Below are 23,038 nucleotides of genomic sequence, written 5' to 3'. Positions count from 1 at the left end.
TATATATCGGTTCAAAATATCGGTTATCGGTCTACTTGATCTGTAATAATCGGTATCGGCATCGGCCTTGAAAAACACATATCGGTCGACCCCTATTCCCAACAGTACATTTTGTGATATGGTGAGAATAATGGATGTAGTATTAAATGGTATTTAACGCGTGTATTTCAGAAAGTACCTTATTAACTTTGTAGTTGGAAATGTATTACTGTCAAATGCAGCTCTGTGTCGCTTCAAACAAAGAAATTCTACACCTACCAATTCAGATGTAAATTTTTAATGCTTTACATACCTAATGGACATTTGCACAACCGTTACTAAAGTAAATGGTGTAATTACAAACTTGGTACAACTCCCCTTTATGACAGATTAAAAGATGACAGAGAATAAGTCAGTTGAAAAATCTTTTGAGGATTCAGGTGATTTTTCCATGTTCTGATCTGATTTTTCATGTTTTCATGACATTCAAGCTGCATGTTAATAATGGTTTTACTCTTGCAAATTTATCTGTATGTATTAAAGGGACAGTTTACCCAAAAGTGCAAGTGCAACAACATTGATTTTTATTTTTGTTTTCAAAACTTCTGTGGAACAAAAAAGGAGTATCATAAAAGTAGTTCATACAACTGAATTCATATGATGTTTTCTTTGTGTCTCGTCATTGACAGTGAACTTCAGAGAATTTTCTGTTTTGGGTGAACTATTCTTTTAACAACTACCATTATGCACAAGAATTGCACATTTTAGAAATGTGTGTAGTATGATATGCTTTATGCCTTTAGTGATCGTTGCACGAATTCAACAATGCAGATCGACACGGTAGCGTTAAAATGTAGCACTTTTATAAATCTAAAATGTCAGATTATATCAGTAAAAGATATAATCAGTGAATAATACTTGCGTTCAACTTCCACAAAGTGTTTATTAAAAATTGTTAGCATGTTTATTCACCTTTTATTGTTACTATGATGTAGCCATAAGCGAATGTTGCATTTCTTTTATCATACTACCAACATCTGGCCCAACATTAGCAAAAGGTGATTGTGAATAATAGTATAAAATGATTATTCTATAACTAGCAGGTGTTATTCCTAACAGTATATGCTTCCATCACTGAACTATAATTTGAGATGTGGACTGTCACGCTGCCCTTCCAGAGATCTCAGATACTTCTTCCAGTGAAACACACATGGCTTTATTCCAAAGGGAAATCAGAGGATCATATGAATATGTGCTTTGGAATGGGCAAGTTAGACAGTATTTCAGACAGAGAAGGTGTGATGAACACATTTCATAATTCTATATTAACTGCTGTACTTCAAAACCAAACTGCTGTTTGTTTATTTATACTGTACATCTCTCTTGAGTTTAGTAATAGTTTATTAGCAAAACAATGGACCATGATTTAATTGTGAAGTCAAAGCACAGTTATGATTATATGTACACTAGACTCAGTATCTTTTTGCTTTGTAAATATTTGAATGATTCAGGAATGTGTAACACTTCTTAAACATCTGTAAAGTTGCAACTTTGTTTCTATTTGTTTTTGAGATAGATGATTGCAATGTTAGTTTTTAGAATGTTTGTTCAAACGCTCATGTATGACAGGTATGTATCTACTTTTTGTAGAGAAACAGTGAATGTGCTTAATAAATCTATAAAGTTTTTCAAATGGAAAAAGTATTCTTGAATCATTAACTGATTTCTACCCACAGGATCTCTGATTCTGATTTGTAGCTAAAGGTGTTGTGAGCTGTGCCCAAAAGCAGTTTGAAAGTTTTAAAATCAGATGAGGTCTAATATGTATTTTCACAAACATATTCCCTGAGGCCACTGAACTATCACAGAACGTGTTGTATTACTGTATATATCCTTGGCTATATAATTCTATTGAAAAAAAAAATCGATCAACTCTCAAAGTGAATGGTGCTTTCTCTTTCAATATTCAGATGACTTGGAGTGAGGCGCAGGTTTGTTAGGTATGTACTGGCACAGCTTGCACTGCTTGTTTTTGGCTCAAATAACTGGGCTTCCCCTTGTTAGGACTTGCACTTTTGTTTTATGCACATGCTGTTATCTTTACATGCAACAAATTTGTACCCACAGCATTTTAGCAGATGATATTTCTCAGAGCAAATGCTGCTTTCACTTTCTCATTGACAAAAGGTTTGTTCATTGGACAGGAAATGTTGAAGCACATACGGATCTGTAAGATATATTGCCCTATATCATATTAACATGAATATATTGCCAAAATTACGTACTAGGCAATAGCCTATATAGTTTGCTCATATATCCTCTGGGTAGATGAAAATATAAGTTTATAACGTGTAAAATCCCCATAATAATATATAACATGCTAATAATATGTATATGAAGATTTTATGTTGTAGCATGTCAACAATATATATTTTATATAGGCTATGCAATTTTATTAAAACAACATTTATACAAAAATCTGTTTATGTTTTTGTTCTACTTTTTAAAATGCGTGCCTTTTTCATATATTTACTTACTTATTGAGAAGTTTTAGGATGGATATACGTGTGCATGACATATATGTCCAAAAATGTATTACACGTAGTACACAAGCATATATTTGTATGACATAGCTAGATATGTTAATATATGAATATTTTCCATCATTTCTAATAGGTTTATATAGGTTTTACTTAATATGACGATACATTTCATATATGGTAATTTAATAGCCTAAATGTACATATATTTGCAGCTTAACTGTACTGCTTGTTTCTGGCCCAAGTAACTGTGGGTGTCGGGGGTTTTAGTTTTCTTCTACATGCTGTCATTTATTTAGTATTGCATCCACATTTCAGCTGCAGCAGATGGCGTTTCTTAAGTGAATGCATCTTTCACTTTCATTATTGATTGTTGATGACAGGTGTGAGTGGGGAGCATATTTGTTAGGTAGCTATTGGTCCAGCTCAACTGTTCTAATACATGCTTCTAGCTCAAGTAATCGGGTTTCCCCTCTGTTGAAGCTTTCACTTTTCTTTTCTTTCCCCCCCCACATGCTGTCATCTATGCTTCTGCATGTATCCACTACATGGCATTCTTTAAATGAATGCTAGTTTTCTCATAGACGACTTAGAGTGTGAAGCCAGTTAATTAGGTAGTGTCGTGGACAAATTCTTGGTTGAGACTGAAAGATATTGAGTTGGCTTTTGTGTTTGTATTAGGCCTATTTTCTTTGCTATGAGAGTCAACGAACATACAGCATCCATACAGTCTGCAGTTGTGAACTATCTATTCTAGATGTCTAGAAAAAGAGACATGTGAGACTAAAGTCTGAACAATAACCAGTTAAAACCAGTTATTTTTCTACCCCTGTGGTTAAGATGCTCAGGATGTATCTTCCTGTGTGCAAGAAAAATACATTCTAAAAAAAGGCACTTCATAAGCATTTCATATGCTGTCTAGTTGGAGGTAAAGTAAACCAAATGGTATTGGTTCTTAAATTTTGTTAACCTACAGATTTTTTTCTTTTACACTTTCACTGATGGGTCTGAAAATATATTTTCGCTTATGGATCACCTGACACATTTTTAAGGGACAAAAAAGAAGGAAAAAAAAGTTAATTTTCTTTGTTAAACATAACGGTGATGAGTTTCAAAGATATTTTGTTGATGTCTAAGCAGTTCACTGAGGCCTCCAAGTGGACAGTGGCCCGCTGCGCTAATATTAATCAAAGCCACTTGGTGGAGACTGTGAGCAGCCTTTATCCTACAACTCCAGGCTGCTCACTCGCACTAGACTCAAGAACGCTGGACGAGACGCGCAGCTGACATCTATTGTAGCCTACTTTTCTCATTTTCCAACCCCGACACTATACGTGAGTATTTTTTGAAAACATAACCTCTTATGTAATGATTGCTGTATATCTTATTCTGAATATTTCGTCAGGTTATACATCTTTAACAACTGAAGATGGGAAACTGAATGAAATGAAAAGTTTAAATAGCCTAGATAATAGTCATGAGTTGGTCCATTAGGTCGTGTCCCTGCATTTCTTTTCTAATGGTTTAATATCACAGGCAGTTTTAATGTTTTGGCGTGTCATGTGTAACAGATTTTCTGTGAGTAGCCTAGTTTGTGTGTTAAAGCAGAGTTTACAATTGTCGCTTTTTCAGTTCTAATAACGGGTTCACTATTCTAGTTTGGATTTAATTTCTTATTCATAGTTTACTTCTATAAAACATTATGAAAACATGTCAGGGATTGTTTATTCTCCCACTCATTGTCATGGTTTCGCGTTCAGTTCATAAATGTGATCCTTGAGCTGTTATTATCGGTCAGGATAAGGAGTGTTTACAATGTATTATAGTCCTCAAAATAGTTTACTTGTTAGTTTTGTTCAGGGTTATGAAAAAGCCCGTTTTCCTCGCCTGCACATAGTCTGTATTTTTCCGCTTTAAAGGTTTTTTTTAGGGAGCTCTCTTTGCGAGGATGGTTTAATTCACTGGTTATGAACTGTAATGTGAGATCTGTCGAATGTAGGTCAAGTCGGTTTACAACTGCAAGTGATTTGGCAAGTGAATTGAAATAGACTTTTTTCTGTTTGGAGACGAATAGGAGTTTGATTGACACAATAACTGTGTAGTTTGAATCTGTCTTTGCCTACAAATTAGGCTCTATGATTTTGATGATTGGACTAAAGGGATAAAATAAAAATACAAATCCTGTCTGTCATTACTCACCCTCAAGTTGCTCCAAACCTGTATGCTTCTTTCTTCTTTTGAAAAAGGTTATTTGAAAGAATATGGGTAACCAAACAGTTGCTGGTCCCCATTGTCATCCATAGTATGGAAAAAAATACAGTGGAAGTCAATGGTGACCAGAAAATATCTTGATGTTCAGCAGAGGAAAGAAATTCATACAGGTTTGGAACAACTTGAGGGTGAGTAAATGATGAAATAACTTTCATTTCTGGGTGGAATTTCCCTTAAGTTGAACTACAAATCAGTAACCTACTGTAAGTTTCAAAATAATGCATTAATAGCCTAGTAACCGTAATACATTATACTTTGAATACTTTACTGATTAATTTATACAGTAGTGCAAGTTTGATTTACAGTCAAATTTGTGTGCTCAAGCGTATGCATTCATTGCATACATTATTTATTTATTTATTTATGTTTAAATTAGCAGAGGAAAATATACCCTTAGGAAAGAAAAATCACAACAATGTTCACCGTCTAAGCTGTGTCAGCAATGAGAATAAATGGAGACAAATAGACACCAGGATATTAAATTATGGCCAGTGAAAACATTTTGAATAGATTTTTTCTAAAACCAAATGATCTGGTCTATGATATCAACATCCATATTTTTATAGCTCCATACTGTTACTGTATGTCAACAATCATCTCATCTGTGTTTGCTTTAAGTTCACCAGGAATTTTAGGATACACATCTGAGACAAAGTTGATAAAACATAACAAATCTGAGTTTCGCTATAACAACTTCTAAACAATAACACTTTCTTTGAATTACATTTCCAGTTTGCCTGCATTCCATTAATAGGTGATGTTTCAGACACAAACATTGGTTAGTCCCTGTTGTTAAAATATTATTGCTTTTCTAAATCATAATCGCCATTCATCATAAAACTAGTCAACTTTAATAACCTCTCTGGGCCATTTTAGTAGCTGCTTGTGCAGCCCACTTTAACACGACTGGTGCCATCAAGTTGGTCTTTGTGTTCAGGTGGAGAGATTAACCGTCCTAATGAATGTAAGCCTTGTTTCTGCCCGAAGTAACTGTGGATAGACAAGGCCATTGGCCCCAGTGGGCTTCCCCTTATTTTGGGTTTCACTTTTCTTTTTTTCTGCATGCTGTGAGGAGTGTGAGACTGTTTATTCTCTCAAGAGGGGACACTCTGCACCCCTTCATGCCAGCCCGCTTGATGGTTACCATGGCAAACTGTTTGGCATGTGCAAGTTCAAATGAAGTTGTTGTGGAAGTGCCAAAGACTAGAAGGCCTTGAATCATCAGCTGTAGGCTTCATTTTATAGCTTAACCGATTGCAAGGAAGCTCAATGGCATTATATAAAGCACGCTTGCTCAATCAGCAAAGATGCTTGAGCTTTTAGTAACAGATTCCATAACACTTGTGCACTTATATGTTTACTTTGGATGTTAAAGTTGCCACCCCTGTAGGGATGTCATCAGTTTAACTTCAAGGCTACAGTGGGCTTCTGAGTGTGTGGAGTTTCTCCTTTTGTTCAATTTGAAAAGCATGGCTGAAAGCTGCCATTGTCGTGGTGGGAAATCAAAGCTGGTTCTATCTGTGTGAGTGTGGGGGAGGGTGGTTGGAGATCGGGGTGTGAACTAGAGCCCCAGTGTACACTGGGTAGATGAGCTGAATGCTGATGAACTTCAGAATGAGGGCTGAGCCTGGATCTCCTCAAAGGGTAATTGTAATTGCTTAATAGATACTCTCAAAGTGGCAGTACTCATTTAGCAATCTTTGCTTTGCTTTTCAGGTGATTTAAGGTTATTTTGCTGCTAAAGCAATTTCAGCAGTGAAGAGATAAGATAAACTACTACTGATAAACAGGTCTTGTTAATATATATTGCCATGTCTCTCCCTGTGGTGGTGTGCTGGCCTAATTAAAATTTTAGTGCATTGTGACACACTTTTTATCTGTCTGACTGTGGTTGGATAAGTTATATGTGTGTAGACATAATAGCTGTGACCTTCATATGTGGTACATCAGCTCAATGTTGGCCTTGATCCAAATCACAACAGGGCTTTTATCAAGGGTGAATTTGTTTATAACCCCTTTTTGTTTATGTCTTGTAAGACGTGGTACGGACATTAGGAAACTTGCTTAAGGTATAAATAAGGCCTTGTTTCACTCTGCAGAATGAGGAGGAAGTGCAGGTAATTTGATTCCATGGACTTCTGTTGCATCTGAAAAAAACATTACAATCTCTCCCATGGTAGAAAAATATGAGATATTTTTAATTGAGCTGGTTGGCCTCTGCTCAGCAGCACTGCGATTGTCTCTTTAAAACTAAAATGAAACAAGCAAGTTAAACATGTTTTAAATTGTATTCCTGTCTCATAAGTTGAAAAAACTAGAAGTTCATGTAAGTTTGCTTGTGAAGTTTGAAAAGAATGCTTTTCTTTGTGTTACATAACTTCAAGAAAAAAAAGACTAAGAAACAGACATTGGCTTATGGGATATTTTGGCTTCTTTATCCACTTTTATCCTCTTTTTATCCTCTTATACTTATTTATCCAAAGCAACATTTATTGAAGTCTGTTTATGTATATACACACACTTTGAGTTAGTATTTTTAATAAGTCTTTTATGTTCACCAAGGTTGCATTTATTTGATAAAAAATACCGTAAAAAGGGTCAAATTGTGAAATATTATTACAATTTAAAATAACTGTTTTTATGTTAATATATTCTGAAATGTCATTTATTCCTTTGATGTTAACAGCCATTACTTCTGTCTTCAGTGTCACATGATCCTTCAGAAATCAGTCTAATAGAAAACATTCATTATTATCAGTGTTGATGCAGTTGTGCTGCTTTTTAGAATTCATTGATTAATAGAATGTTCAAAGAACATCATTTACTTTAAATAGAAATCTTTTGTAAGTCATATTATAAAAGTCTTTAATATTTCCCTTTTTGGTCAATTTAATGCATCCTTGCTGAATAAAAATATTGATTTCTTCTAAAAAGAAAAAAAAATCTGACACTTACTGACCTCAAACTTTTGATATGCTTTTTTCTAAAGCCAGTCTCAACGAAATTACTGACAAAAGTGGCTAATAATAAAATGTTTTTGGATTTCATCAACAAAAAATGTGCATCATAAAGATGCAGTATATATCTTTGAACAGTATATGTACCCATAAAATGCTCTGCTGCTCTTCTGCTTAAATATTGATACTCCCAGTCAAAGGTGATTTAATTTAAAAGGTGATTTAATTTCACTGTAAAAGAGGTTCTTCCGATGTAGTATCTCTCATATAGTATCTCTGAGAGGTGGGATGAAAGTCCATCCATTCATCTCCACTGTAAGAAAGCTTTGAATGAGCTCCTGTGCTTGTCCATAAATGGCTCCAGCAATAGTGTTTTCTCCATCTGTGGCCTGATCCGCTTTGTGTTGTTGCTCTATATCCGCTTATCATCACTCACAATTCTTTCGCCCTCTCTGAGGTCATTGATGTGCCAAAGTGTGCCATGCAGCACACCCTCAGTCCCACAAATAGCACGAGAAGCCTGTATAACACTAACCTTTTAATGATAGCAGGAATATGGGTCATCGTCAAAAAACTGTGGCAACAGCCATCACGCAGTCCAGAGGAGCGTATTGACCGATCCTGTGGAATTTAGATCTGTGTACTCCATAGATTTATCTGATGATGACAGCATGCTCTGTCTGAAAGCAAGGGGAAGCGATATTGAATGTTTAAACTGTAGCAAACATATATATTAATAGTCTGTGTGCATGATGAAAACTGTGTACCTTTGTTTACAGAATGTATTTTTTTCTGTTTACTAGCTCTCATCACTAATCTTACCAAAAAAAGTTTTTGTAATCCTTACAGCTGTCTGTTCATTTCAATGAATGAAACATTATGTTGCCCTTTTGCCATTTCTCTTAATCTGTGTCATGTATCATATTCACTGATCCTTAATTTACTGCTGTTTTGGGTTTTTTACAGGTCAACAAAATGGCGAAAGGATGCATCGCTGCCACCAAGTACTTCCTGTTTCTCTTCAACTTAATCTTCTTTGTAAGTTTCACTTTTTAGTTTTTAAAGAACAAGTTCAGTTATTTCAATCATTTGACGTGCTTTGACTTTGTGCTTTGTTATTGTTGTTATTGTAATAAACCTCAACAACAGAATGTTAGCATTAGATGTAACACTTAGAATAAGGCTCAGTTTGTTAACATTTGTTAATGCACTAAGTATCATGAACTAATAATACAATGTTTTCACAGCATTTATTAATATAGGTTAATGTTAATTTTTAAATATTCTATTGTTCATATGTATTACAGAAAATAACAATCAAATTTAAACTTATTATAAAGTGTTACAGCATTAGATTTGGGCAAATCTATCCCAGATTTGTTCTTGGAAGGTTTTTGAAACATTCTACCAAACCTTTTCTCAAGCCTGTTTCTTTTTATAAATTATGCTTTTTAGCTCACTCAAAGCATAGTGTCCCAGTTTAGTTAAACACTGATATTCACTGAACCAGTGCTCACATTCATATAAATAAGTCAATCCTGTTTACCAGTTGATGAAAAACAACAGCAACACATGTTTATTAGTTGTAGGTGCGCCATAGCAGTCTCGCATCGCTCTGTCAAAAGAATGCACTCTAGATATCATCCAGATGAAGTGTTTGCCATTTGTTACCCAGACAGTTTACTCTTCTCCATCTCAGAGAGAATCAGCCTGCTCTCCCTTGTCATCCTTGGGCTTGTTCCATGTAGGAAAAAAAGAAAAAAGAAATCTCTGTTCCAAGTTTATTCTCCGCAGACCTGGGTGCTCAGGCTCAAAGAGCACAGGAAGAGCCCAATGATTTATTCCAACCATTTGTAACCCAACCAGTGCAGTTAAATAAATTTTTAAATGAGCCCAGGAAAATGTTTAAAGAAGTCAAATATATAACAGCATAATTAGGTCTTATATGTGTGTTCTGATTGGCAGCTTCTTGTCTTTGCATTTACATTTATTCAATTATTCATTACAACAGCATTTTATATTATTTAGAAAATGCTTTTATCCAAAGCGATTACATTAGATTAGTACATAGAAATGAAACGCAGAAGAGAAAGAGAACAACAATTTTTAAATGTATTATAAAATGTATTCTAATAAAATAAATACATTTTAGTAAAATACATTTTTATATGAATATGAATTAAAAACATTTAATATTTTAATATTGTTTATTTGTATATTTTAGCATTTTGTACACTGTAAAAAAAAATCTGAGACATTTACGGTAAAATACTGGCAGCTGTGGTTGGCAGAACTTCACCGTAAAAAATATGGTAGCAGCATTTTAGGTTTTACAGATTACAGAACTTAAATTCACAATAAAATACCGTATTTCATGAACTGATGTAATGTTAATAAACCATCATATTGAAGTGTTAATATCTGTTTTGAACCATTGAAATGCACCGATAACCACCAAAAACTGGTGGTGATAAAAAAATCTGTGACATTTACGGTAAAATACCAGCAGCTGTGGTTGCCAGAACTTCACCGTAAAAAATATGGTAGCAGCATTTTAGGTTTTACAGATTACAGAACTTAAATTCACAATAAAATACCGTATTTCATGAACTGATGTAATGTTAATAAACCATCATATTGAAGTGTTAATATCTGTTTTGAACCATTGAAATGCACCGATAACCACCAAAAACTGGTGGTGATGAGAAAGTCACATGATGAACCAAAGCTCATCACAAACAGCTTTTCTACGAGGTTTTTCATAGTAAATTATACAATGACTTTTTCTTTTTCACTTCCAAAAAACTTATTTTTAACAGTATTTTACTGTAAAATTACATTAAATGTAATTACATTTATTCACCATATATAGTATGGAAACTTACTGTTAACCAGTTAACAGGTTTTTACTGTAGCATTTTTACAGTTTTTACTGTTAAAATCACAATCATTTTTTACAGTGTAGGATTTGCACTACCAAAGAGCTGTGTGCTGAAATACATTGGTTTGATTTAAATAAAAGAATCCATCAAGAAGTGTTGCTGGGTTTACCTTCATTACCGTTTTTTTCTGTATTTCCATGCACCTTATTAGTGAAGTTGAACCAGAATAACTAGAGGATCTGTATGCAAAAATCATAAACCTTAGTCAAAAGAAGCTTAAACAGCATTTTGACAAATGAAGGCCCAAATGTACTTCAAGCGAAATCGAGGAACGAACTGGTGTGACATAATTTGAGACAAAATCAGGCCAAAATGTTCAAACGGACCTTTCTGGAAAACCCTGAAAAACCTGACCCCTAATCTAAGAACGCAAAAGAACTTTACTGTGAGCATATCGGGGCTTTTAGTGCTCCAGCATGCACCCCTAAACCACACACCCCAGCATGTGCCCTGGTGTTAGACATAAGGAGAGGAGACGGAGCGCTTGTCCGAATGGGTTTAGAGAAGGCTGTGGTGTTCCTGAACTCATGGAACATCCGCTGAGCTCCCCCTCCCCTCCTGCCACTGCCACGCAGAAGCACGGCCCAATCAGTCCCAGATGTGAGCTGAGAGCAAAGCAGAACTGGAACCCCACAGTTAGAGATCAGGCAACAGTTCATAGCTTCCTACGGGCCAGGATTAGTGTGTTTGTTACGTACTCACACACACACCAGCACACAACCTTCCTGTCTTTCAGGGAACACATTAATACTAGACTTTCCATCTTTAGCTCTGTCCAAGAGATTTGGAGTGAACAAGTTGCAGCTTGTAAACTGAAAATTGGGGCCCCTCGTTCCCCTCCTGTCCTGCAGCACATGATTGATTCTCTACGTCTTTTTTCTTTCCCCTCTCTTCTTCTGCCCCCTGTCTTTTCCTTTTTGTCTCTCGACAGATCTTCGGAGCTACGATTATGGGATTTGGACTGTGGATCCTCCTAGACAATCAGAGCCTCATTGCGGTGTTGCGTAAGTGTCTGCATAAAATGTGTGCAACTAAGAGAAAACCATAAAACATCATGCAGGTGAACAAGCAGGAAAATTATGTTCCTAATAACCTAAATCTACTCTCCTGGCCATTTTCTCTGGGATGGTTTGAAATGCGTTCACATTAATCTAAAAGGCTATTTAATGCCCTGTGGGAGAGTTCTTTTGTTATTTGGTTGTAGTAAAATCCAGAGGAAGCGATGAGAAGAGTTGGTCGTCGGTCTTGTCTTTTTATGCTCTCATTAGTGAAGTTTCATCCCATTCTACCTTTGAATAAAACCCCCTGGGCTCGTGCGCCAGTGACTCAGACCCACTTTTACAGGGGCCATCTGTCTCTCGTTTCATTTTGTTTGATGATCACTGTTAGTCTCGTCTTAAAGCACATGATTCAGGCTTTTGGACAGATTGTCGATGATGGGCTCTGTATTTGTCATCACCCCTCCCCCCTGCACACTTCTGATCTGTTTTCCATCCCAGAGGCCATTGCAGGGAGCTCTAGGTCACCGGGTCTAAAGCAAGCAGGCCAGAGCTACATGTTCACAGCTGGCTCCGGATCAGCTATTGAGTTCACGGCTCTGTGTGCGAGCCAGGCAGGGCCTGTGTGTGACATAGCACGTCTGAGGCAGTCTGCAGGTGCTCCCTCGCTGCCACACAGGCCTCTTTTAGCGGCTGTCTCATTAGCATGCATTACGTCAATGCTCAGATCAGGCCTCGCGATGCATTAGTCATTTGAAAGAACAAATTAACACTAGTGAGCAAGTATATACAAAAGAATGACCCTCTATCTGCCTCTGTCACTTAATTCTAAGTGGTCTTAATCTATACTGCAGTTCAAAAGTTTGGGAACAAGGAAGATTTATTAGAGAAGTCTCTTATGCTCCCCAAGGCTGCATTTTTTATTCAAAAATACAGTAAAACAGAAATAATGTGAAATATAATAGCACTTTAAAAGAACTGTTTCTATTTTAATGTATTTAAAAATGTAATTCATTCCTGTGATGGCAAAGCTGAATCTTCAGCAGCCATTACTCCAGTCTTCAGTGTCACATGGTCCTTCAGAAATCATTCTAATAAGCTGATTTGTTGCTCAAGAAACATTTCTTATTATTTTTTTTTTTTTTCAGAATTACTTGATTGTTAAGAAAGTTTGAAAGAACACCATTTGTTTGAAACAAAAATATTTTTTTAACAATGTAAAAGTCATTACTGCCACTTTTGATTTATGTACTTTCTGAATAATTTTTGTTCTTTCTTCAAAAAACAAACAAAAAAACGAATTACTTCAAAAAATAAAAAAAACTAACACCATTTTGAAAAGGAAAATCCTAGAAAGTATGAATGCTTTCAATAATCCTTCAATAGCAAAATAAAAAGATGTTGTGGATTGACTTGCTTGAGTAGCATAAGATAAAACTGAACAGAGAATGAATGCTGGTTTAAATGTAATATATAAAATGTTTAAATATTTACCTTAAAGGGGTCATATGATGCGATTTCAAGTTTTCCTTTCTCTTTGGAGTGTTACAATAGATGCAATGAGGAATCATTGGTTAAGATTTATTTACAACAGAACAGCACAACCCAGATGTTCGAATTTGTGCAACCAAGGCTAGCTGTGCACAAAGGCTATTTCTAAAAAAAAATTAAAAAAGGGGTAATTCCGACTTTGCTATGACAATCTGGCGCTTCTGACAGACTGCGCTTGTCAAAGGAGGGGGCTTTGTTGAAAACAACGTGTTTGAGAGAGGTGGGGCATAGAGGACCTACAATAATGTACAGTATTTGAAAAATAATGTGTTTTTTGAACATTAAAGCATGTCAACATGTTCTGTTACCCCAAATACACAAAATAATGATCTTTAAAATAGCATCATATGACCCCTTTAATTTAGTTCTTTCTCATAGACTAAAATTAGAAACCATTTTATTCCAAGTAAAACTGACTAAAATGAATGAATATGACTATTGACTGAATTTTATTTTAGTCTACAACATAAGGTTGTGTGAAAATGAACACTGCTCAAAGCGCACTGACAGTCCTCTGATTTATGGAACCATTACAGTAGTTGACTTGGAAAGGGTCAGAGCATTTTAAAGGTTGTCTTGCAAAATGTAGTGAGCCTGACCCAAGACTTGAACCCAGTCTGAGTGGTTACGCCATAAAAAGTTTTTGGTTTGATTGATTGTTCAGAGCAGAAAAATGATTTAAAAAAGTGCAGGCTCACACCATAGCATGATACCAACAGCAGTGAATCTGTCAGCCTCTCGTATTCCTCCTTTGCACGTAATAATTCATCTGACAGACACATTCCTGCAGTGCAGTTTGTTGGGACTCCCAGCCATGCATACAAACTGTGAGCCCATCGTAAAAAAAAAAAAAAAAAAGAGTTTTCTGAACATCATCATTGTTTCTCTAATCCAGATGCCAGTGGCCTTCACTGGCTCAACTGATCCCTAGAGGATTTTCCTGTTTCCGTTAGACACCGTTAGGCACTTCCCCAGCATGGGGTGGTTTGAGATTTACAGTACTGATGCTACAAAGGCCCACACATTCAAAGCTGAAATGCATACATGCTTTATGCTTTTATTTGCAATGTCACTACCCATTCTTGGGGTTTGAGCACTGGATGGAATAACTGAAACAGAATCGTTACGTTCATTGCAGTTGGCCAAATGCTTTGAACTTGGTTTCTGCTGAACATAGTGGTTGCACTTAAAAGGCATTTGCTTTGTTAAGGAAAAAGGTCTTGTTCTTTATTCTGCTGTTGTTTGTGGGATTGTTATGGCGACAGAGAATTTTGATAATATTTACCACATGGCACAAAAGAGCCTCGTCTCAGTATTTCCATTTTAAAACTTTGACTTTTTTTTTTTATCGCGTTAACAGCTGTTTACCAATAGTTAAGTCAAACATTTTTCAAACAAGCTGTGAATCTTGTGAGAATTTTTAATTTTTTTACAGAATGGCCTGAAATGATTCCAAATAAGATAACTCACTCCACGTTGTTCGTTAGGATGCAGGATTTGTTTGCTTACTAAATGCAATCCGCTGGTTCATAGTTTCCAGCGTGTGGGTTTCCCAGTATCCAGTTCTCTCTTAATCATTAATTACTAAATAGCCTAAATTATGTAAGATGTAGACAGAGCCTTCTCCACCGTGTGAAAAGATTAACTCATTGTGTTATTTGTGCTTTGACGCATGCGGTAATCATCAGGGTCGAGATGGTCATCTCATCTAAGTGCTTGGTTTCGTAATGATGATTGCATCGGGTCACATGATGGGCCATTGTATCCTCTACACCCACAGTCACACTGTGGTATTGTTTGCAAGGCTGTCTGTGGTAATGTTGTTTTTGCTGGGGAGCCATTGAGGTATTTCGAGGCAGGATGATATGACAGAGGCTTTTCAGTCAATACGCATGAAAGCCTGACTGAAGCAGGACCAGAACACAGTTGGAGAATGTGCTGCTGCTTTGAGGTGAAGCCACAGAATGTCTGACCCAACTGTTCAACAGCATACAGTGAGCATCGCCCGGTACTATAGGCCCTCATGTCTCAGTCAGGATAGCAAGGGAGACTTGCCAACCTCATCTCAACATTACACAATGCATATATATTCATGAGGACAACCCGAGACTGTATTTACTGGCTTGGAGTATTTGAGACCAAAATTAGTTTTCGGCATGCAAAGTGACCAGCAGTAGTGCATTTCATTAGGTAGAGTTGAAGTGGTTGTGCTAAATGTAAACCTTAACAGACCATAAAAAAGTACTGGTAAAATAAAAATAAGGTTACATCATTTATTAATGTTAATTTACAAATATGCTATTGTTTCTTGTAAACATATGTTAATTTATGCAACTATATTGTGAAATATTATTACAATTTAAAATAATTGCTTCCTATTTTAATATTTTAAAATGTAATTTATTTCTATTATGGCAAAGCTGATTTTTTTTTGCAGTCAGTACTCCAGTCTTAAGTGTCACATGATCCGTCAGAAATCATTCTAATATGTTGATTTGGTGCTTCAGAAACATTTCATATTATTGAAGTTAAAAACATTTTTCTGCCTAGTATTTTTGTGGAACCATGGTACTTTCTTAGGATACTTTGATAAATAGAAAGTTCAAAAGAACAGCATTTATTAAAACAATGTGAAAGTCTTTACTGTCACTTTATAGAATTGAATGCTGTATAAAAGATAAAAGTGTTAAAGGGGTCATATGATGTTGCTAAAAAGAACACTATTTTGTGTATTTGGTGTAATGAAATGTGTTTATGCGGTTTAAGGTTAAAAAAACACATTATTTTCCACATACTGTACATTATTGTTTCTCCTCTATGCCCCGCCTTTCTGAAACGCGTCGATTTTTATAAAGCTCATCGGTCTGAAAAGCGAGGTGTGCTCTGATTGGCCAGCTATCCAGTGCATTGTGATTGGTCGAATACCTCAAGCGTGTGACGGAAATGTTACGCCCCTTACCATACTGTGATGCCGTCTGGCATGACCAGACAAACCCAATAAAAAAAGGAAAAATTGAAATCGCATCATATGACCCCTTTAATTTAAAAAAGTCATACTTACCCCAGAAATTTGCAATAACCAATATTAATAAATGATGCAAAAGTATTTTTCATTGCTATTTCATGTTAACTATTGAATTGACCAAGTTTAATGTATTGAAAGTGTTACCAAAGTGTGGAAAATAACTGAATTACTGTTATGTTTACTTAATCACTGCTCATTAACACAATTATGATTAGTTTGTAACCAGAATTACGTTTGTATTTCTCACTAACAGAGGATTCATCCATGGTGCTGAAGGTGGTCTCTTATATTCTGATTGGCGTGGGCTCATTCTCCATGCTTCTGGGATTTCTGGGCTGTCTGGGGGCCATCTATGAAATCCGCTGTTTGCTTGGATTGGTAAGACACAAAAATGCACCAATGTTTAGCACAGTTTTTACCATCTATCCTAATTTAGTTGCTCCTTGTTTTTTGTAAATCGCGTGTTTTTTTCTCATGCAAACTTGAAGTACAAAAGGAACTTCTGCTCTCACGTGTAAATTGGCTGTGCTGAGCGGTTTCATGTCACATGACCCGAAAAGACTGTACTGAACCAGCTGTTGCGTTTCTGTTGCACATATGTGCAGACTGTGCAGTACATATGTGAGACTGACATATGTGGTGGGCGTGCACACGAGTCTGTGATATCTGAATCCATTGTCTTTTTCTCTCTCTACAGTACTTCACCTGCCTATTGCTCATCCTCCTTGCTCAAGTGGCTGCTGCCATTCTCATCTACTTCCAGCGGGATTTGGTGAGTGAGTGAATGCTCTAATGTGACTGCTGTAAAGGGATAGTTGCATTTACTCGCCCTCGTATTGTTCCAAACCTGTATGACTTGATTTTTTTCTGTGGAACACAAAACAACATATTTTGAAAAATGTCTCCAGTTCATAAAATGAAAGTTGTGTTGGCCCTCAGTGATCTCCCAAATATCTTCTTCTGTGTTCCACAGAAGACAAAATTCATACAGGTTTTGATCAAGAAGACAGAATTTTTATTTGTGGGTGAACCATCTCTTAAAGCCTGGCATCAAAACATTTTTTGTGAGCAAGACACTTAGGGATTGCATGCATGTTAAAATGCTTTGGAAAAGTTGAGGTCAGATCTCCATGTGTTCCATTTGCCAGCTAGAATTCATCCTGAAGGTTTTGTTTAGAATTCTGGCTTGAACAGCTTGAAATGAGGTCAAGAGATTTTCAGTGGCTGAAAATGAAAATATACTGCCCCCTATCGCATATACCAAAAAATACATGCATTTCAGGATTGCTATTGTTGAACAGACCTTCACCATGATGACCCATGAGAAAAATAATCACATATGTTGGACACAGGATGAGGACGAATGCACACAAACACTTTTGCGCCCTCCACCTAGGTCAGGCAGCAGCGAGTGTCTCTGAGGACGCTATAGGAAGCATCTAAGCAGGATATGCAGTAAATCATAAAGTATTTAAAGCAAGTAGATCATAGATGTTGTCCTTAATTTGCTTATCTGTCATCTTGGAGATAAATGCGAACCGGTTTGGAGACAAGATGAGCATACAGTTGAAGATTTGCTTCCAATACAAATGCAACACATGCTTCTCTCATGGGAAACGATTTGTGTGAAACAAGTGTGTTTGAACTCTTCCATTTTAGTAGCTTAGTAACAACTGTTTCCTCAGTCAGCAAAGTGAGTCTCAGGTCAAATACCTGAGGCTAGAAAAATAAACCACTGACCCGCTTAACTCTCGTTGCAGTTGAGGAAGGAGGCAAACGAAATTGTGTCCCAAGTTGTGGTGAACTACCCTGGACAGAACAAAACCGCAGAGCAGGCCTGGGACTACCTCCAGAGAACAGTGAGTATGAATGGGCGTAACTCGTACATTGACTTTAATTCAGACTAGAGACGTGTATTATATGTACTCTATGTATTTGAATGTATTGCCATGAGAACCACTCGGTTTCTTTGGGAGGTTCAAGCTCTGGAATGTAGAAATGCTTGTTAGGTTGTCAGTTTAGCCTTTCAGAACTGACGTTAAGACTATTGACTGTTCATTTGCTTATATTTAAAAGACCATGTCATTTTTTTTTTTGCACTGGAAAAGTGTATTAGGCTGAATACTGCATACATTGTAATGGTAAATGCGTGGTTCAAAGTGCTAATTAATGATTAAGATGCTAGTTGGTTGAATAATCCTGGTTCATAGTCAAGCCAACAATATCAAATACTTCATGCCCTGTTGTTTCTTCTCTGTGTGTCTAAGATGCAGTGTTGTGGCTGGAATGGACGTCTGGACTGGGATGCGAACCATATGATTAGTAACAGTTCACTGGAACTGTACCCATGCTCCTGCCACAATGCTTCCCTCCCACCACCTAATGTTGCTGATAGTGGCTTCTGTGAGGCCTCATCTAACGATTGGCCCATCTATGAGACGGTATGGGAAATATTGGTTATCCATTAATTTCATCTTAATTAAGTAAGTCTCAATTTCTCCCTCGCGTTTTGTGTAATTCTGTGTTGTTAAAGCGATAGTCCGCCCAATGAAAATGTGGTTCCAAACCTGTATGACTTTCCTTCATCTGTAAAACACAAGATAAGATATTCTGAAGAATATTAGTAGATTTAATTGACTTCCATTTTATGGTCAAAAAATATTCTTATCAATGGGAACTGAAACTGTTTACCCAAATTCTTCAAAATATCTTGTGTTCCAGTTAAATAAGTCAGTCAGTCATGTTTGGAATCACATGAAGGTGGTTAAACAGATGAATGGGTGGAGTATCCTTTAATATGATAGAAAAATACATAGTTTTGCTAAACACTGTGGGCAAATTTATTACACACGCCTGGGAAAGATGATGACTAGCCAATTATATTTCACATACTTCTCTCTTTCATAATTTTATGAATGTAGAGTAGCATGAATTTGGAAACGGGCCTAGTTCAAGTGAAAGATCTTATGACAGTGTGTTTTTCTGTCTTCATCAGGGCTGCCTGGAGAATGTGGGGAGCTGGCTCTTCACAAATTATGGAATTATTTTGGGAATCTGCCTTGGTGTGGCTGTCATTGAGGTATGTTGTATGTCTTCCGGCCTAGACCGCATGAACAATACGCCTCTTCATTACTAAGAAATTCAAATGTTGGGGTGTTTATTATCAGTGACGTTGTGCTATGCACTCTAAGAAATAAAAACAAAACAAAACAAAACTGTCACTGGGGTGGTACCTTTTTGAAAAAATGTTAATATGTACATTTATTTGTAGCATTTAGGGGTACATAAGTAACAAATATGTACCTTTTAGCTTTTGTATCTTAGGGTAATGACCCAGATGACAATTTTCTGTAGAACAGATTGCACATTTCTGTTCTGATCTCAGTGTAGTGACCGTTGTTTGTTTCTTACAGCTCCTTGGCATGATACTTTCTATGGGCCTTTGCAAGAGTGTACACCAAGAGGACTACACCAAAGTGCCAAAGTACTGAGGAGGAAAAATGGACACTTGCACACAAATGTATTCAGTCCTTCCTTATTTACGTGGAACAACAGATCTCCCTCTTTTTCTACAATATATACAAAACATAAATTTTAGGGTTATGTTTAGTCATGAGATGTCAATAACACTATCCCCTGTGATATTTAATCCGATCTTTTTTAGTCCAGTTTGAATAGCCCATTGTATGACAGTCTGAAGTGTAGAACATGAAAGCTGCCCACATAAATTAATGAAAGGCCTATGACGAGTCCTGGAGCCCCTGAATGGACTATTTATACAACAACACTCTTTAACACCCAGGCTGGTCTGTTTGCTTTGATATTTCTTCATTGTAGCAGCCCACACTATGAGTTAACATCCTATTAAACTTCGGTTTATGCTTTATAGACAACAGAAAAACCACAAAGGCCTGCTTTTGTTAAATCAAGGGACTTTTCTTTAGATATTTAGCGTGTGTTCGTTTTGTGGTATACATAGTCTGACACAATTCCCACTCTGCCCTAGTGGCATGTCCCGAATAAGAAAGTTGTCTGTGTTGAAGTCCATCATGTATGTTTGTGCACCAGTGTTGTTTCAGGTTGCTTTTGTTTATTTTTTATTAGTGTGTATATATTTTAGATTTCATTTGCATGTTGATTTTGACAAGTCTAGGGAGTCAAACATTTGCCTTTTTTGTACAGATGATAAATTTGATGTCTTTTCTACATGCTTAATTTGAGCATATTTGTAAGGAAGTACAATATAAAGCTATTCCTTGATGATGTGAACCAAAATGAAGATTAGCCCCCAAAGTTGACTGCAGACTTGATTTTTTTTATTGCATTGCTCCTAATTTAACTGATTTTCTCTGGCACCACTACGACTTTAATAGTATACAAGTATGAATGAAAAAATGCTAACAGTGTTTTCTGTCATCTGTAATAGTTATTTTGCATATGTAAAACTTTGAGTTCTTAATAAAAGGTACACTTATTTTAATGTTGCAAAAAAAAAAAAAAATCCTATTTTTTTTTAAATACAGGGAATACAGCCCCCTACCAAGTAATTATGAAATGATAGAAATATTGTAACTACATGTACCTTTCTTAAGCTGAATGTGTTATAATAAATAACTCACCCAACCTATTTGCTCTCAGTGTTTTTAGCCACCGTGTACTTTTGCAAGATCTTCACTAGGTGGCAGTAGCACATCTGTTCTAGTTAATGTGAACTGGGAAGTGGTGGTGACTTCACAACGTTTAATTTAGAATGATTTGCATAATAGGTGAGTAAATAACGATATACCCTGTGTTAGTAAACCATCAAAAACAAAACTTAAGCATAACATAAATCTTATCCTGCTTTTTGTTCATTTCTGCAGGCAAATGGTGGTCTTTTTCCTTAAGGGGTCATCATGGTGGTCTGTTTCTCCTTTGTGTTTCTATGAGGTGTTAAATGACACGGCCCACCCTTCGTTAACTTCTCCCTCAACAATAGAGGGTTCATTGCCACCTGCTCGCTCCCTTCACATCCGGCCTGCCCACCGAGCTCCATCCTGTTTTCACGGAGTCTTGCCCAGCTGCCACACACATGGATCCTCATGGACGACTTTTCTTTTTTAGATGTATATGTCCAATGCTTTGGAGAAGAAAATCCACATAAATGCAGCATGATATGAATTTTCTCTCTGAAAACCTTCAGTACAGTGTGTGTGTGTGTGTGTGTGTGTGTTTTATTTTTAACCTGCGCATTTAGATCTCCATTAATCTATGGTAATTCAGCTCAAAAAGGACGTCAGTTTCCTTTCTCATCCTTCCGGTAATGCTCTGCTCCCGGTCTCCAGAGCTACACTTGTAATTATAATGGTGATGGGCTGACGTCGGAGCTGAGCTGTCTTTTGTCAGAAGGCAGTCTGGAATATCACTGCTCACATTCTGCCAGCCCGCCAAACAACAACAGCTGCCGCTCTTTGCTCTAATAGCTTTCATAGACTGCAGAATTATTTAATCGCGTAGCTGTATACAGTTGTTGAACGCTGACTTTTTTATGAAGTAGTCTCGAAACTGCATTTTATAAGCAATATTTACAGTCTCACATTCTCCAGTTGAGCTCAGTTTTGTAAATGTAATTTAGTTTTACAAATGTTCCTAATGTTTACAAACGCATAAGGAGAGAAATACCGTATCATAGACTGATGGTCACTGTAAGAAAGAGCAGCTGACAGGAAGCCACAGAGACATGTATGACTGCACGAGACAGAGCTGTCATTCACACACACACACACACACACACACACACACTTGTGACCGAGTCATACTCTCTTCATCCTCATTTAATTTAATCTAATTTCACTTCACATAGATGACTAATGAAGGAGAGGAAGAAGTCCACTAATAATAGGCCTATGAGAAGAAAGGGGAAGTTCAAAAAGTCAAATCAGCTCTGAATTACCGAAACATTGTACTTATGATTTAAAAAAAAAGAAAAAAGTATTTTGACACATACTAGGCTTTGCATACCAGTGTTTATATGAACAGGGGCAACAGTGTCCCCTTACAAAACAGTCATATAGTTAGCATGTTAATGTGTTATTCATGTTAGAGGGCCACAGTTTTATGACGCCAGCATGTTCCAAGACCTTGCACAGTTTCCCACATTTGTAAAGAATGGATCATGTTTTAAAATGAATATTTGAAGTAATCAAACTCTTGAATCGTTCACACAGCTCTGAATTTTTCTGCCATGTTTCATTTATATTTGTTATTTCATTTCAGAGTGTTATAACAATGTAATAACAATAGCTACCAGCTGGTGTTGTGACAGTAATAGTTACTATGATGATTTTTGTGTCCTCACAGTAGTGAGGCATTTTCATAGTGATTCATCCTGTACATCTGCACTTGGGCAGTGGACCATACAGAGTTGCCAAGTCTGCTTATTATAAACGACTTTGGGCTTGTTATTTCTAGATGTTGCTTATAGATTTGGGTAGATGCAGGTTGTGATTTTTTGGGTTTATTTCCAGAATACAGCTGTGTATTTGGACTTGTTAGTGGTTGGCACCCACAGGACACAATGTATGACTGCTTTATCATTATTTAGTGTGTGATGATGTTTCTCTTTGTAAGTAAGCACTCTCCCCTTTTACTCCAAAATGAGGCTGTTATTACATTGCTGATCCAGATTACATTGCTGAACACACAAACTGACTGCAACGTTTTTTTTACCAGTCTATTTTGATATCTTAAGTAATTTGATCCAGCATCTTTATGAATCAGTGTTGCTTTTGATGCA

The 23,038-nt window shown here is 36.5% G+C and overlaps 2 protein-coding genes across 2 annotated transcripts in view; both read left to right on the top strand.

Annotated features, from left to right (window-relative positions):
• Positions 1-1,657, top strand: part of tp53i11a (tumor protein p53 inducible protein 11a) — a 38,015-nt gene extending 36,358 nt beyond the window's left edge. Inside the window, exon 9 of the transcript XR_001634087.1 lies at positions 1,099-1,657. The gene's annotated coding sequence lies outside the window, so the exon portion shown is untranslated. The remainder of the gene's footprint in view (positions 1-1,098) is intronic.
• A 2,094-nt stretch (positions 1,658-3,751) lies between these two features.
• On the top strand, positions 3,752-20,886 carry cd82a (CD82 molecule a). The gene is made up of 9 exons (XM_016484186.1): positions 3,752-3,853; positions 8,714-8,785; positions 11,621-11,693; positions 16,517-16,641; positions 16,961-17,035; positions 18,024-18,122; positions 18,531-18,704; positions 19,259-19,342; positions 19,677-20,886. Exons 2-9 carry the CDS (start codon positions 8,723-8,725, stop codon positions 19,752-19,754), a joined length of 771 nt encoding a protein of 256 aa, XP_016339672.1. The 5' UTR covers positions 3,752-3,853; positions 8,714-8,722; the 3' UTR covers positions 19,755-20,886.
• Positions 20,887-23,038: the final 2,152 nt, after the last annotated feature.

Source organism: Sinocyclocheilus anshuiensis, unplaced genomic scaffold (assembly GCF_001515605.1).
Source record: "Sinocyclocheilus anshuiensis isolate Anshui unplaced genomic scaffold, SAMN03320099.WGS_v1.1 scaffold3086, whole genome shotgun sequence".
In the NCBI taxonomy this organism is placed as follows: domain Eukaryota; kingdom Metazoa; phylum Chordata; class Actinopteri; order Cypriniformes; family Cyprinidae; genus Sinocyclocheilus; species Sinocyclocheilus anshuiensis.
The sequence above is the reverse complement of the archived record's forward strand: the minus strand, read 5'-3'. Positions and strand labels throughout refer to the sequence as shown.